Source organism: Rattus norvegicus, chromosome 14 (genome assembly GCF_036323735.1).
Source record: "Rattus norvegicus strain BN/NHsdMcwi chromosome 14, GRCr8, whole genome shotgun sequence".
Classification (NCBI taxonomy): Eukaryota; Metazoa; Chordata; class Mammalia; order Rodentia; family Muridae; genus Rattus; species Rattus norvegicus.
This window is the reverse complement of record NC_086032.1, coordinates 69,609,668-69,626,466: the sequence shown is the minus strand read 5'-3', so window position 1 is coordinate 69,626,466 and position 16,799 is coordinate 69,609,668. Positions and strand designations below refer to the sequence as shown.

At 35.3% G+C, this 16,799-nt stretch overlaps 2 protein-coding genes across 31 annotated transcripts in view; one reads left to right on the top strand and one right to left on the bottom strand.

The window, feature by feature from the left end:
• The window catches only part of Ncapg (non-SMC condensin I complex, subunit G), a 28,973-nt gene extending 18,979 nt beyond the window's left edge, over positions 1 to 9,994 (top strand). The window contains exons 14-21 of the mRNA NM_001398911.1: positions 837 to 1,058; positions 2,432 to 2,613; positions 3,104 to 3,278; positions 4,694 to 4,855; positions 5,075 to 5,210; positions 5,504 to 5,575; positions 7,850 to 7,919; positions 8,823 to 9,994. Coding sequence (NP_001385840.1) covers positions 837 to 1,058; positions 2,432 to 2,613; positions 3,104 to 3,278; positions 4,694 to 4,855; positions 5,075 to 5,210; positions 5,504 to 5,575; positions 7,850 to 7,919; positions 8,823 to 8,937 — 1,134 coding nt within the window. The 3' untranslated portion in view covers positions 8,938 to 9,994. The remainder of the gene's footprint in view (positions 1 to 836; positions 1,059 to 2,431; positions 2,614 to 3,103; positions 3,279 to 4,693; positions 4,856 to 5,074; positions 5,211 to 5,503; positions 5,576 to 7,849; positions 7,920 to 8,822) is intronic.
• Positions 6,198 to 16,799, bottom strand: part of Lcorl (ligand dependent nuclear receptor corepressor-like) — a 137,351-nt gene continuing 126,749 nt past the window's right edge. For 26 of the 30 annotated variants that reach the window (XM_017599472.3, XM_017599474.3, XM_017599475.3 and 23 more), the window contains one exon: positions 6,198 to 16,799. This exon is cut by the window's right edge and continues 19,867 nt beyond it. Coding sequence is in view for 4 of the 30 variants with exons in the window: in XM_039092775.2 (XP_038948703.1) it covers positions 11,076 to 11,250 (175 nt within the window). In the remaining 26 variants the exon portion in view is untranslated. The other 4 variants (XM_039092775.2, XM_039092776.2, XM_063273773.1 and 1 more) reach the window with 2 other exon arrangements.

The window sequence follows — 16,799 nt, the reverse complement described above, 5'->3', positions numbered from 1 at the left end:
TCCACTGGTGCTCTTACTAGGATATTCATTGCTACCTATGAGGTCAGAGTCCAGGGTCAGTCCATGTATAGTCCTTAGGTAGTGGCTTAGTCCCTGGAAGCTCTGGTTGCTTGGCATTGTTGTTCATAAGGGGTCTCGAGCCCCTTCAAGCTCTTCCAGTTCTTTCTCTGATTCCTTCAACGGGGATCCTATTCTCAGTTCAGTGGTTTGCTGCTGACATTCGCCTCTGTGTTTGCTGTATTCTGGCTGTGTCTCTCAGGAGCGATCTACATCCGGCTCCTGTTGGTCTGCACTTCTTTGCTTCATCCATCTTGTCTAATTGAGTGGCTGTATATGTATGGGCCACATGTGGGGCAGGCTCTGAATGGGTGTTCCTTCTGCCTCTGTTCTAAACTTTGCCTCCCTATTCCCTCCCAAGGGTATTCTTGTTCCCACAAAGGTTTAAATTGATTAGAATATACTGTACTAATTTTTTTTTTGAGAGGCAAGCAGAACAATTTATATATAACAATGAAGATTTTCTGGATCTTGGAAAAATGGTAAAACTTTATCATAGTTGGAGTTCTTTTTTTTGTCTGTTTTGTTATGAATGGACCAAATAATACAATCCATCTGGACACTGACTCTAAATTTTTTATCCACTGCAAAAATTAAAGACTAATGCCCAGATGTTATAGATAAATATACTTCTTTTTTAAAGTTAAAACTTTAATTATACTTCTGAAAAATGTTCACACTTAACACTCATTGAGATTTAATTAAAGATACTGATTTTATTTAAGTTATAGAATTAAGTTGTTTTACTGAAATTTTGGGGGGGTCATGTCTAATTGTAGGTTTTGCAAATTGATGATGTCACAATAAAAGTAAGTGCTTTAAAGGCAATATTTGACCAACTGATGATGTTTGGGATTGAGCCATTTAAAGCTCAGAAAGTTAAGGCCGTTCACTGTGAAGGTGCAGAACTTAGCAGTCCTGATGAACAAGAAGAAGATGCTGAAGACAGGGCCACAGCTAAGAGTGTTCTGAAACTACTCTCTGACTTCTTAGACAGCGAGGTAAGAAGCCGGCCAGCCCCACAGTTGGGAAGCATTCACAGCAGTATTTATGTTCTTTGCTTTACTTTTGTACTTGTTTACTTTTGACACAATTTTATTTTATTTTAAAAAATCTTAATTTAAAATTTAAATTTCACATCTATTATAATTTTCATTATCAAGTTAGTATTCAAAAAACTGAAAGTGCTTTTGTCAGTGTTTTTATCACAGTAACAGAAATGAAATTAGAACAGATTGTAATTGAAATTACCATAGTTTTTCTTTTTCAGAAATATTTTTTACTATTTAAAACAAGTATTAAATTTATTTTGTTTTTTCTTTTCTTTTTGGATTGTTTGTTGCTGCAGTATTTGTGTGTGTATGTATTTAGCTTTATAACTTTACTCAATTGGCTTATTAATAAGTTATTTTGGAAAGGGAATTCTTGGGATTTTCCGTGTAAAACCATGTCATTTCTGAATAGGTACAGTATTAATTCCATGTCTTTTATTTCTTATTTAATTGTTCTGCTTCATCTAGTACAGTGTTGAGCACCAGCCATTAAGTGTCTGAAGCAGATGTCCTTGTCATGTTTGTGAGTTTAGGGGTAAAGTTGTGAATCTTGTTAATTGTGGTGTTAGTTACAGAGTTTTTCAAAAATATCATTTATCGTTTTGAGAGAATTACTTTCTATTCCTATATTCCTGGATATTTTGTGTTTATATCTTAATAAAAAGATATTTACTTTGTCAAATGTTCTTTTTGCTTCAGTCAATATGACCATGAAGGATTTTCTTCTCTTGGATATGTTAGTGTAGTATCGAATGTTACTGGGTTTTCATCTGCACCATCAGTGGGTTTCTAGGTTAAGTTCTGTGTGCACATAATGAACAGCCCTCTCGCTGTGCTGACGAACTTGGTTTGCTACTATTTTGATTGAGAAATTTTCAATTACTTTCATAAGTGATAGTCATCCTAGTTTTCTTGTGATATGTTCTTTTCTTTTACCATATATTCTATTGTTTACCTCAGTTCTAAAGTTTGTTTCCCTTACAGTCAGATTAATTGCTCTTTTCTTGTCATTAGGGTGTAATTTAGGTTATCGATTTGAGGTTTTTTAAAAATGGAGATATTTATTACTGCAGAACTTCCCTGAGCACTATTCATTGTAATTCTGTGAATATTTTATTTTAGTTCTGATTTTTGAGACAGTGATATTCTGTAGCCCAGGTTAATTTAGAAGTTACTGTGTAGTCAAATCTAGCTTCAAACCTGCAGTGATCCTACTTTTTTCACATGCATAATATGATTTTAGGATAGTTATTTTAAAATATCACACATAAGCTTAAAAGGAAATGAGATAAAAACTTTCTAATGAATGTCCTTTTTGCTAGGTATCTGAACTCAGGACAGGAGCTGCAGAAGGACTAGCCAAGCTGATGTTCTCTGGGCTTTTGGTCAGCAGCAGGATTCTTTCTCGTCTTATTTTGTTATGGTATAATCCTGTGACTGAAGAGGATGTGCGACTTCGACATTGCCTAGGAGTGTTTTTCCCCATGTTTGCTTATGCAAGCAGGTAGTGAGCCACTGATAAAATCTTATTTAAAGTCAGATTCAGCTCTCCGCACCTGAATTATATCTATGCCATTTTGTTCTTGATACACTTTTCTGTTGATGAATAAGAATATAACATACATTTCTAAATTTATTTTTTTATTTTTTCTTTTATTGGATATTTTCTTTACTTACGTTTCAAATAACATTTTTATATCCAGATTTTTTATCTTTCCTGAATATATAAGGTATAAAAGGAACTATATCTTTTCAATAGAGACATTTTATGCATATTTTAGAATTAGAATTTTTCTCTCAAATAATATTTTGCCAACTTGCTTGTAATTGGAGGGGCTTTTTTGTTGTTGTTTTGTTTTGTTTTTATTTTTTTGTCAAATCATTTCATTCAGCAGCTTTAAGTTGGAGATGGCAAAGAGGTTAGTCGCATCTGAAGTCTTCAGCAGGGCAGTTGTCCTTGGCCTTGTACTCAAAGCTCTGATTGCTTTCATTAGGACAAATCAGGAGTGCTTTGAAGAAGCCTTTATTCCAACTATACAAACACTGGCCAATGCTCCAGCATCATCTCCTTTAGCGGAAGTAGATGTCACAAATGTTGCTGAATTGCTTGTTGATCTGACAAGACCAAGTGGATTAAATCCTCAGGCAAAGAATTCTCAAGATTATCAGGTATATATGGGAGCAGATATAACTGCATGAGGATCATTGCATTGTTTGATTAAAGAATCTTTCTCCTGAGTTTTTTGAAATCATGATAGTCTATATTTTATTTATAATATATTTAAATTTACATTTGTCATTTCCATTACCGTTCTCCCCATTTAGCAAGGTTATCACTGAAGTAATGACCTGTTACTACATCTGCAAATGTTGGCTTGCTTGTTATGCTATTAATACTGAGGAGGGAGGACAATTTAAAAGTATTTATCTCAAGTTTTTTTTCTTTTAACTGAAGCACATTAGTGAACTACAAACTCATCTATAAATTATAATTAAACTGTTTTAAAATTTCTTAATGACATTTCTTTGAACACTTAGAAACTTGATGTGTTAATGATTTTAGATGCCAACTGCAAGTAGATAGTTTTGTTCTGTTTGTATATTTATTTACTATTTAGTGACTGCTCTGCTTGAGTCATATTATATGTTATTGGGAAGATTATATTACAAAGGATATTAAGCAAAATATATTAAAGAACAGTGATTAGCCATCAAGTGCTTTTGGACTTCAGGAATATAACATTCATTATAGGAGTGATCAATGTATCATTAGTTTTATTTGCCTTGTTGTAAAACTCATTTGAGTTTTAAAAATTCACTTGGGCCTGGAAGGGTTTGAGAAGTGGTTTGAGTAGAAAGGAAAGATGGATATATAAAGGTGATAAATGCAGATGATTATATGAAAGCTGGAGTTGGCTTTACTTGTAGTTATATGTAGGACTTAGTAAAGGGTTAATAAGATAAGATTTAGTTACCAGGAAGACTTAATTAATGGTCTTTTATGGTTAGAAGAGATGAAGTTGTGAGAAGACTTGGGGAAAGTTTCAGAGGCAAACGAGATAGTAAAATCTGGGAAAAGTCTACAGTCTTAAGTAACAGTAGATTTCATAGAATTCTTGGAAAAGTGAGCAGAGTAGGCTGGGCCATAGGCTGGATTGAATTTGGCATGTAAATAAGAGTTTCAGTTGATTTATAAGGAGTTCCAGAAATGAGATGTTTTTTGCATTGCTGAAAATTGAAATACGCTGTGCCACTGCGGTGCCTTTGCGCCGGTTGGCCCGTCACCAGGTGAGGGCTGACCTTTGGCGGGGGAGGGCAGTGTGAGTTTGGGAAAGGCCCACTTTTCATCAGCATAGATAGTTTTAACAACTGGAAAATACTTCAATCCTAAAGGGGGTAGAGACCTGATCCTTGTAATAAGGAAGGAGCTTCTTTTGGAGGCAGGGAGGTGTAAATTTAGGGTTAGACACTATGCAAGTGAGACTTCTGCCACATAGCTAGAAATACTGTTTGATATAGAGAACTGTATGCATTGTGATGAAAGTATTTTTATTTTATAGAGCTTTTTCTTTTTAATTTTTTAGGCCTTAACAGTACATGACAACTTAGCTATAAAAATTTGCAATGAGATCTTAACAAATCCATGCTCACCAGAAAATCGGGTTTATACAAAAGCTTTGAGTTTGGTAGAACTCAGTAGCAGTGTTACAAAAGATCTCCTGCTTCTATTGGATGAGATTCTGGAGGTAAAGCAGATTTTAATACTCTTGAGTAGTTTGTGTTTATACATATATGGTGGAATTTAGATAGATGTATTAAGTAATATGTTATATATTCTGCATGTTCATTTGAACTATCTTTTCTTCATGAATTTTATGTAATTGAAGAATGTTTTCAAACTTGATATTGGCATATAACTTTGAAAGATTACTTAATTTTCTATTTCCCACATCCCCCACCCCCAGCAAGTAACAGATAGGACATGTCTGAGAGCCTTGGAGAAGATTAAGATTCAGTTAGGAAAAGGAAGTAAAGAATTTGACCAATGTGTGGTAACAGAGGATGCCAATACAACTACAAAGGTTCTTCAGGATGAAAATGGTAAATACATACTGACCTAAATATCTATAAAAGTATATTTTTTGGTTTTACTGAGATTTTTATTTTGTTTAAATTTCAGAACCAAAACCCTTTTTCTTAATAATCCTCTTGATAAAAGCTATTAATCATGTGTTTATTCTACCTTTCAGTTTATTTGAGTATATTTCTTCCTGTCTTTCCAGGAGCTCTTACTTTATAGCATTCACACTTTTGGAATGGTGATTCTTTATAACCATTTAATAGCTGTTAATAGGATTGTCTTTTGTATTTTTGTATGATTCCATGTATGGAAGAATATAGGACTCCTGCGAGGAATGTAAAAGGAACTCAAGCATCAAAATCTACACAAGGAAAAACGAACAGAGGTAACGTGTGCATAGACTGCATCTTGAAATACAGTTCTTTTCAAGTTGAAAATACTTCCTTATCTTTACCTTCTTAGGAATAAGACTTTTTGAATGTCTTGGGAATGCATAACTGTTGTATTTCTTTCAGCTAATGGGGATTATTGCTTTTACTGAAGATTGTAAGGTCATTGTTGTTCCATATGCTTTAGAATTAAAAAATATATAAAAAAATTATACCATAAAGGGCTCTTTGAGGATAAATTACTAGGTTAAATTGCCAGGCATGGAGAACTTTAATCCCAGCACTTGGGAGGCAGAAGCAGGGAGATCTCTGTTTTTAGTTCAGCCTGGTCTACAGAGTGAATTCTTAGACAGCCAGGGCTATGTAGAGAGCCCAGTATCAACAAACAAGGAAAGGAAAGAGTTAAATAAGAGTTTAGTATCAGTGTTAGAAGTGACAGTACTTTTTGTGTGAATGAGCATTTTTTCCCCTCCCAAGTTTTTGTATTTTTTAATTCCTTTTCCTGATCCATTTTCATTTTTAACCTTTTCCCAAGTGATATCCAACAGCAGAATATTTGTTAGAATAAATAAATGTTAAATAGTAGGGGACCATTTTGAAAAACATCTGAAATTCAAGGCTTTTTAAATTGTTTTATTAATTCCTTATTACAAAAGCAATGCATGCTTATTACAGAAGAATAAGAAAGTACATCCAGGCAGACCTACCATCAAGAACACTAATAGTCCCACCCATGAGCCAATATGATTTTAATTATTGAAAATAGTTTTATGGCTCTGTTCTAAGTATATTTAATCTTCTCTAGAATAGAATCTGGCCATAACATTGTTTCATAACAAACCGGTTATTTAAACACCAATTACTGGATATTGTTCCAAATTACTTCCATATTTTTGGATGTTTTCTTCGGGGTTAATACATTATTGAAGGCAAATAAATAAAATATGAGGGGAAATACATAACAATGAATAGGATATACAATTTCAAATAAATTGTCAAATGAACAATTGATTTTGATCAGATTACTTTTAGTTACAGAATAAAGTGTGAAAACTCCAGTTTTTTATAGTCCAAACTTAATGTATACATGCTACATTTTATCTTTCATAAATGAAGAACATTGAAGGCCAAATTTATTATGTCTCTTTTTTTCAGAATAGGTTCTCATATATCCTAGGCTGACTTCAAAGTCACTCTTTTGACCTTGAACTTGTGATTACAGGCTGGGAATATAGGTGTTGGATCAGCATGCTCCATTTCATATGGTTGAGCAAACCAGGATTTGTACGCACTAGGCAAACACGCTACCCACCGAGCACAGCCCCTAGTCCTTACTTTCAACCTTGTAGAATATAACAAATAAACCCTGGTAAATAAAGGTTCTTATTTATTTTAAAACATTGAATTATATTTATGAACACATTTGACTTTTCTTTGTATAAATTTAAGTATTTTACAAGCAAGCTGTATCTTGCTACTTAAGTTTCGTTTGAAGCCAGTTACAATAATGCCAGAAGTTATAACGGCTGCTCTGGAGGCCGTGTGAGGATAGCTTGAGGCCATCAGTTTGAGGCCAGATTAGCTAAGCAATGTAGTGCTTCAAAGATAAATATTATATATAATAAAAGTACAGTTCCATTTAGAAACTGTTCATTGATTGAGCTTGCCCTTGTAATATTTTTGTTAGTTTTTCCATATTAACTCTACCTCTGCTGTAAGAGAAAACTGTCTTCTATGTATGTGATCATTTATGTGTGCATAAGTATTCATGTGGAGGCTCCCTAGTCACAGTCTGCTTGATTTTGAGACAAGTTTCTCAGTGATCTGGAGCTCTCCAAGTAGGCTAGGCTAGATGGCCATCTAGGGAATCTAGGCAGAGCCCCTCCTTGTCTCTGCCCTCCCAGTGCTGGGATTATAAGCATGTGCCACCACACTTCACTGTTATGTGGGTTGTGGCACTTAAACCCTATACTTAACAAAGCCAGAACTTTACCAAATGAGCTATCATAGCTAGCCTGAGATGTTTTTGTCACCATATGCAGTGACCTAAAGTTTTCCTCTTTGTTACATATTTGTAGTTCTCATCCAAAGAAATTTACATAAATTTTAGTATTTCCCCCTCCACTGTGTATTGAGAGCATCAGAGTGGATAGCAATAAGGAAATGTGTTGAAAAAGATTGTTGTGCTGAAAGTAAAAGATGGCTTAGACACTAGATTTAGAAACATGAAACCATTAAAAAATTTGCCAATAAGTTATGTTGTCTTTAAGGACGGAGAAAAGCGCCAGTTTCATCTAAGACCAACAGGAGATGCCAGACTGCTGGGCCTGACTCTGAAAGGTGTGTCATGTATTTCCATAAGACATGGAAGATGCCAGTTTCATTTTGCTCACAAGTAAAATACAATTTTCTTCTGAGAGAAACTTTGTATATTACAAGATAGTAAAAACTAATTTATCTGTGATCTTGGTAAATAGTGTAAAATTATCTAGAACATTTGACTGATGAAGAGGTGTATATTTTTATTAGTTGGCATCAGCTTTAAGGAGTAGTTTAATATATTCTCTTTGTATTGAGACGAGTTTATTCCCATGTATTCCCATGTATTCTGTTTGTATGACCTTATATATGTGACTCTTATGTTGCTTTAGGTAACATTTGTATTCTTTCAGTTACAGTTCTGCTTACAACTTTCATGTACTGTGGCTCGTGTTGATAGTTTTCTTTCAGTCGCTGTCAAGCCATGGTTGAGCTTGAAGTTTGTCGCTATCTTGCATTTGTTTAGTCATTGGTATTGGGCCCTCCCTGTTTCCTTAGACTAAGCCTTGGTTAAAGTGCTTTTGGGGGGACCTTACAATGTCTTAGTAATATACTTAATAAAAATGACATGTACTGTTAATTCAGATGAATTCTAACTCCTTTAGGACGATAGTATGGTTCCTATGTAATTACAAGCTTCACTGTAAAAGCTTGGTGCTTTTCTTCTTTCCCTGTATGTATGGCACCAGGTATTGCCAGTAGATTAAAAATTACCAAATTAGTTAGGTTTTCTGATTCACTTGGCAGGACAGTCATCCAGCCATTGTTTTTTGGTTATTGCTTGAAATTTTAGTGTTAAGCTTAGTTATTAGACTCAGGCTATCTATTACACTATATTGTAATGTCAGAAACCAAAAGCTTTATTTATAAATATTCTGATTTTTAAAGCTTATATCTAAATGAATGTCTTTTTAACATGTTTAGTGATCATGAACCACCATCAGAAATGAGGATGAGATTACCCAGACGAGCCAAAACAGCCGCGCTTCAGAAAAGTAAACTTAACCTTGCAGAGTTTCTTAATGAAGACCCGAGTTAAGGGAGCTGATAAGGATGGAGTCCTTTGAAGTTGTGCTTATATCTTTGCTTTAATAGTTATTATGGAAGAATCAGAAATACCTGCTCTGTTTCTGCAAACATGAATGATGCCACATGAGTTCACCATCTGTTAGTGTCATCCATCTGCACGGATCCAGATTTGTCTTTATCAGGACATTAGGTGGGCCTAGAAACCTGCTTTTAAATAGGTCCCCTATGTGAACCCTACAGAACTATGATATTTTGGAAAGATTTATAATTAGCCCAGTAGCTTATATTGAGAAGCTTAGACAAGCTGTAAAATAGGTGAATATGTCAGGCATCAAACAAACGGCAATGAAGGATGAAGTACATAGAAAGCTGCTCTGACCACTGAGAACCAGTATAATGGACAAAGCTCTCCGTATTTACATTAAACCATGGCTTTGAGAATTGCATCATTCCTATACTGAGGATTTATTTGATAACTTTACCTCAATGGTAATTCCTCTTCCTAAATCTTTCCATATAGGAACACTAGTTTATAAATGATTCTAGACTAGGGAGGTGTTCACACACATAAATCATGAAAGGTACATTGGGTTTTGGCACATCAAAATATACTTGAAAAATAAACAATATGAATGGGAAAAAAGTTATAGGAAGTCATCGTTATGTATTGATTATGAGCACAGTTTCTTCACTGTTAAATTTCAATTATCTTTTGAAATTGTCGCTGTTATGAAACATAAATATTTTGAAACTTGCATTGTATAAAAGTAGTCGTTTTTCTTTCTGCCATACCCAAAGAAACACCTTTTATTTGGATAAAAATGTCCTAACATGAAATTTTTATTAATTGTGCTTCTGCTTCTTAAAATTTGTCAGAGATCATTCATTTTAACAGATGCTCTGAGATGGACTGAAAGGTAATATTGCTGGCTTTGAGAACCAAAAGGCTATTCTATATATATAATATGTGCTTTATAGAACTCAGAAAAGGAGTCAAAGTTACAAAGCAAGAATGCTTATTAAGCAAAAGGAAAAGCAGATATGGTAATAAAATAAACCAATGAAAACACTGTTGTTCTTCACTCTTGGCTATATGTCTTTTCCTGTGCTTCATACTTCTTATTGTTATAGTTCTTGTTAAATCCCTGTCTTAGAATAAATTCGTGGGGAATAGGAAGTAAGCAGGGCTAAAATGGCACATTAGTGTGGTGTAAGGGAAAGCCACTAGGAATGAACTATCATCTCATTTATACATGTGCAGAGTAGCCAAAAGGAAAGACGCTGTGATCACGTAGACACTACCAAAGTTTGCTTTTCTCTGACTTTAAGCACCGACTTTTCCATTAGCAGTAGTTTTACTACTCCGACTTTAGACAATAGCTGTGGCTGCAGGGAACAGCATCAGCATTACTAAGGAGTATTATCCTGTTTCTACAGGATACCCCTGTAAACTTTGGAGCAAACTGCTAAAGTACAATAAAATCAACAGGTATAAAAACAGTTACCTTTTTTTCCATTCAAAACTGTGAACTTAAACCAGTGTTCTTGTTTCCCGTTGAGGCACACATTTGCTGAAGAGTAAACATGCAATTGTGCCATTGCTCTTATGGCCCACAGATGAGAGGTTTAATTACAGAAAGAGAACTGAGAACCCATTTTTTTTAATGAATGAAAACATGCTATTTGATAAGCTAATCAGTCTTTTTCTATACATGTATAACTGTAGAAGAGATACACTTCTGACCGACACCTTTGCCCTTCCCAGTTTGCCTCGAGGTAGTTGGCACCCACCTGTTACACAACTGTTCATGGGTTAGGTCGTTGTCACACATCTTTACAATACTAGCTTCCTAAGTTACAGAATTGTTATATGTGAAAACTGCACAGAAATAGAACTGGGCAATTACATATTTAAGCTGAGGGCATTAAAAAATTCACCGATAAAAAGAGAACATCAAAATCTGCTTTTGTTGCAAAACCCCACAATGGTCTTGTGTACTGTATGTAAAAACAGAATTATAATAAAATGATTAATGCTAATGACCTAATATATAGACAGATCACAGGACTAGAAATATGTTAGTATCAATTGGTATTCATGAGAATGAATATTGACATAGAAAATAAAGATAGTGCAAGGGCTGCAGACTAATTGTCTTCATTTTTGAGAGTTTGGTTATGAACTGTGCAGCTTGCTAGAGATGCTGCTGTTAGACTCCATTCAATAGGATGATTAAGGCACATCTGAATGGGGCTCAGAGGGCAGCTTGCTGTGTTCCCATCACACAGATCCACTTTCTCATCAGTTTTCATTTGTAGCATGCTGTAAAAAAAAAGTGTAAGGCATTTTAAGTTTAAATTTCAAATTGTCGACCTTGTAGAAAATTTTGGAATACTTTTTGTACTCTAAAGCAGCTAAGCAAACTGTATCATGCTGACACCACTAGTTCTGTAGGTGTCTTAGTGAACTGAGTGTGGTGAACTAGATCATGTTTAAGTAGTGCACTCAGACACCTCAATACAAAGGCCATCAATCACTGGATCACATTAGTTGACATAAGAAAGGCATTTAACTTATTGGCAAGGTTCAACTCCTTAGTATCAGAACTACTTTTAAGAGAATGAACATTTGTTAGTTCCTGCCATGTTCTAAGCTCATTCACATGCAATAATCATTTTAATTTCAGGAAAAGGCAGATATGGTAATGATATAAACCAATGAAAATTACTGTTGTTCTTTACCAATGATAAATTGAGTCTCAAAGTTAAGTATAAATAGTGACGTCATACTGTAACTGGTGTGGAACTAGAAACCTTTTCCGTCTTGCGTCCTCTGTTAGCTTTCTAGTGGGCTGATTATCATTGAAACTAGACAGAAAATAGGCCTGTTTGGTAAGAGAGTTGGGTTGTCTATCCAGTCTTCTCTAGTAGCCAGCTTAACACAGGGACTCAGGCAGTGCCAGCAGGATAATCAGGATCCTGCTTCCGACTACATGTAACTCCTTTTCTTCTCTCTGCTTGCCCACACATCCGTCCTCCCTGCCTTGGATTCTTCCTTACACTGTTTTACCAACACTGGCCGACAGTCTCAGTGTTTGTCTTTTGTTTGTTTGTTTGTTTGTTTGTCTCCCTCCACGCACAGTCCTTTTCTACTATATTTTTATTAAAAATAAAACTTCAATTATATAAAATTTCAATTTATATAATTAGGTATTAGCAAAATAAAACTATAGGTTATCTTATTAGTCATAAAATATACTAAGCAAAAACATGTAATTAGTAAATATAAATATAAAAATTTAAAATGATAAATGACAGAAAGATCTAAATGACAATTACCTGAAATGTTAAATTTTGAAAAAAAATTTTGGTTTATTTGTTAGACTGAGGTACCTGGGTATTTCATGTCTTGTTTTTTTTTCCCAAGTTAGTGCGACATTGGTGTTTTTCATACTATTAGAATTGTTACTAGTTTTAAGAAAAATAAAAATGGTATTTTTATTTGCTGTAATTTTGTTTTGTTTATGTATTATGTGTGTGTTTTTTTGTTGGTTTGTGCATATGTGAGTGCCGTCTTTCAGAAGTTATCAGGTTCTCTGAAAATAGAGTTCTTTGTGAGGTGCCTGACTGGCATGTGGGACTTGAGTCCTCTGTGAGAGGAACTATGTCCCGTTTACTGCTAAAGTATCATCTCTCTAGCTACAGAAACCACCTCTTTGTTATTAGATGATTTTGATTTCTGCTGTGTTACTGGGTGGGGACTGAACCTAAGATATGCTGTGTTTGGCAAGTGATGTGTGTGAGTGAGTGGCAAGTGTCATTGAATTACTGGTTAAAGCAAGTATGTAATATCCATCTTTCTGAGAATGTAAGGCAAGCTATAGAGGCATGTTGATGGAAGTGGGCTGGCAGCTAACATATAAGTATAACGCTAAAGAGAAAAAAACTCATGGTCACAAATTAAGTTTTGTTTGACAATGATGCCTTTATCTAAGGAAATTAATATTTTCATAAGTATAGTATTCTTTTCAATACTTTAAGGAATTTTTTTTTAAAGTTAGTTTTTTGGAGTGCTATTACTACAGAAACGACAAAGGGTGCAAAAAACTGAATAGTGAAAAAATACAAGAAGTAAATGCTTTACTATAGGACTATTAATGTGCATACTAATATGTTGAATTCATATAAACTACTAGGAAGTTCTGAAGATGTTAATTGTAAATCCTTGACTTTATAAAAGCAGAATTATCCTTGTCTGTGTTTATTTGTATGAAAAGATGACACCTTGTCAAGTTAAGCTTGAGCGATTTAAGTTGCTTTAAAAAATAGGGAGCTCTATATCTGTTAAAATGTGTAGCACTGAATATTCTAGTCAAAGAGGAAGCTGGAGGAGTTACTTATCCTAAATCAGGTTTCTTCTATCAAAGCAGTCAACCTAATGAGGTGAGGGTTGACTGAGACATAAGGACTCTCAAGTGGTTATGCACACTATTTCAGTGTTCATAATCTCTTGGGTCCTAAGACAGTTTATAGAGAGTATGTATGTGCATTTGTAATTGTGTTTTGAGGGTCATGGAATTTCATTGCTAGAACCGTGGTGTCACAGTAAATTGCAATTTTGGTTATGTGACATCGTCTCACAGTAAATTTTGTTAGCTAGACAACATTCAAAGAATAGTAAATTTTCATGTGATCTACATGTCTGAAAATTTCATTTATAGAACAGTTGTTACAGACCAGGCAAGCTCTGTATGAAAAGTCTTTTCTCGGTTATCTCATTCCCAGTCACCATATACTAAATGTTATCTACTACTTTAGTTATAATTCTGCCATGATTCTCTCATGTTTAATAGCTACCACTTAATTCTCACATTTCTTATGATATACATGTTCATTAGGCAGCAAAACCATGTTGAATACATGAAACTTCCTTGTAGCATCAGCTAAGTAAGAAGTTTGATTCATACCCTTCAAGTATGCAAAGTGGGAAAAATGTTAGGGCATAGACAGAAATGGGATCCACGTCTGTCTCTTCAAGAGGATTGAGAAGTCACTATGCACAGAAAAGCTGGATTTTTGGCTTGTGTAATGATTGTAGTGTTCTTGGCAGCATCAGATTTGAGCTGGACAAATGGATTCTAGACAATTTGAATGACTTTGCTCTAAAAATGTTACAAATATTCTAAATACTTAATATGGCCAAGCTTGAATCTATAGTTTAACGTCAACATGAATTTATGCAAATATAAAGTTGTCAAATTGTGTAGTCCCACATTTCTGATTTACTAAGCAGTTAATCAAGAGAAGGAGTTTTGGTGTGCTGGACTATGATTTTTGGAAGTTAGCACAAAGCAAAGCTTTTCCATTCCATGAGGAGCCACCACATGGTCAACCAGTTGGTCTATATGGTGACTGCAAAACCTTAACCAAGATCTTGTATATTAGGAATGTAAGACCTATGGTGTCTGTCTTCAGAGCTTAGAAAGGACACAGGGAGAGAAGTTATTCATGAATTACCAGAAAAACCAGAGAAGCAAGCAAGCTACTGCCAGCAGAGTGGGAAGGCTATAAGGTAAGAAACATTTGAAATAGGTCTTGGATGATGAAGCCCTTAATGTAGGCAAAGGAAACTCCAATTCTAATCCCATGCTTAGTTGAGTGCATATTTATTCAACTGTCCACTTAATGGGATGATTAATAAGTGTATTTATCACTGGGCCACTGACTATATTCAGAATAGTTCAATAAATGTGAGCTAATGTTACTTCTGTTAAAATCAAAGGGTACAAGTGTTTTCTCTCATGGTAAAATATGGTCATTTCATATGTGAAGTTTCTGTTATGTTTTTTGGTAAGGCTTAACTTGAGTGGAGAGGGAGTACAAGGAGGCTAAGATCTAAGCTATTCACTTGGAATTGCCAGTGTGACTATGGACACTAATTTGAGTAAGCTTTCTTGGTTGGCATACTGAAAAACATTATAGTATTTTTTCTTTAATGTCCTAATTTCAAGTACAAATTTCCACTGAATTGGCACTGAGGAATTCGAAAGTGTAGATAGTTAAAGCAGAAAAAGATGACAGGAGTTTTAGGAGGTAGGGATTAGTGGGAGGTGACTGAGCCGTGACTGCTCTCTTGAAGAGATTAATGTTTAATCTTATGTACTGCATAAGGCTTTATAGAAGCAAGATTAGCTGTTTCAGAAGAACAAGCCTGACTTCTTCATGGTCTCAGCATTCATCCTCTTGCCTCTCTCCCTTCACCCTTTTGAAGTCCATGTTAGTTGAGACCATGAAGACCATGCTCTCAAATCTTCAGGACCATGAGCTAAGTAGACTCCATTTCTTTGTATAATACCCACTTTTGAAGTATTGTGTTACATAAACACAAAATCAAAGAATCTTAGATTTATGATTTATTCCAAGTTTTAGAAATATCTTTCAAATTTTCAAATATAAAGCTGGCACAAATTCTGCTATACTAGTAAACCATAGTACTGATAGCAAAGAAATTCATAAGAAGTCTAGAATAAAGTACTAGTTTTCTTCTCTTCTGTTTTCTTAATAGCCTCAGAAAAGCAAACACTTATGTGGATCTTACTGTCAAATTTTTGGACTTGTGTATTTAATTTGAAGTATTTGTAAGACTGGAGAAGCTAGAAAGAGTATTGGTTCAGGGAGAAGGGTCTTAAAGGTTCGGGAGCCTAAAAGAACACAGGTGTTATCCAGAGAAAGATGGGAAAGGGGGCAGGAGGAGGGTAGGTTAGAGGTGGTGGTAGGTTAGAGGTAGTGAGGATAAGCAGTGCCAAAGCTCTTTCAAAAAGTCTTATGGAAACCTAGAATTTTATAAGCACACATACACATGTTCATATAATTTGAATTGGCATTACCCTACATGGGGAATACGATTTTAGGCTGCCAAATAAAAAGTCCAGTGCAAGTGTGGGATGCTCCCTCCTCAAGCTGTTGCCATTGCTGTTGGTTGTCCACCAGAACTTGATAGGAAGACCATAAACATTGCTGAAGACCACACATTGGCCACAGGACATGGAGAATCAACTTGGTACTGACCATGAAGCTTCCTCTTTGCTGGCTTGCTCTTTCAGGAATGTGCTATTTAAGGCACTGGGTGGTGGTTGACAGTGATGGGTACTTATCAACAGTTTTACCCAACTGTGAACCTTGTGAAATGCAATGACTGGTGTGGCAGGATATGCACATGGATACAATAATGGCACATATATTATGGATTTGATGATTGGATTTAAGGTTTACTCTGTAGGAGGAAACATGTCTGTTTCTATAAATTGGGTCAAGAACCCATGGTTGGGTAGCTAGCTCATGGGACCTATGGGTAAACCTACTCTTGTTCTGGTAAATGGATATAATATAAAACTGCTTTCTAAATTTTTACCTTTATACCCTTTGATTATTGCAGCTCTCAGACCACATCAGAGATGTCGATTTGTGGACAGTGATTAACACAGAAATCTGTACCTAGTTAAAGCTGTCTGTTAAGTGTTGAGCCACGAATGGGACATCTGTATCACCTCTTACCTCTGTAATGTTCAGCAGGCATCAAGAAAGTGGAGGGGGAAGAATTTTAAGCCAGAGGTCACGGAGGGTCAGAGTCAAATAGCATCTTCTAGACATGACAAGACTGCAGTACTCAACTTTTTCCACATAAGATCAAGCCTGTCAACATGGTAGCATGGAGGGGAAGTGGTTCATGTTTGGTTTCAGATCCTGGGACAAGGGACTGAGGTGGATATCTTACCAAAACAGACTTGGCTTCTCCCAGCATTCCTCAGTTCCTACCTGGCATACCTTGCCCCTAGCCCTGTTTTCAGCCCAGGGGTTTGGGCTACCTTTCCC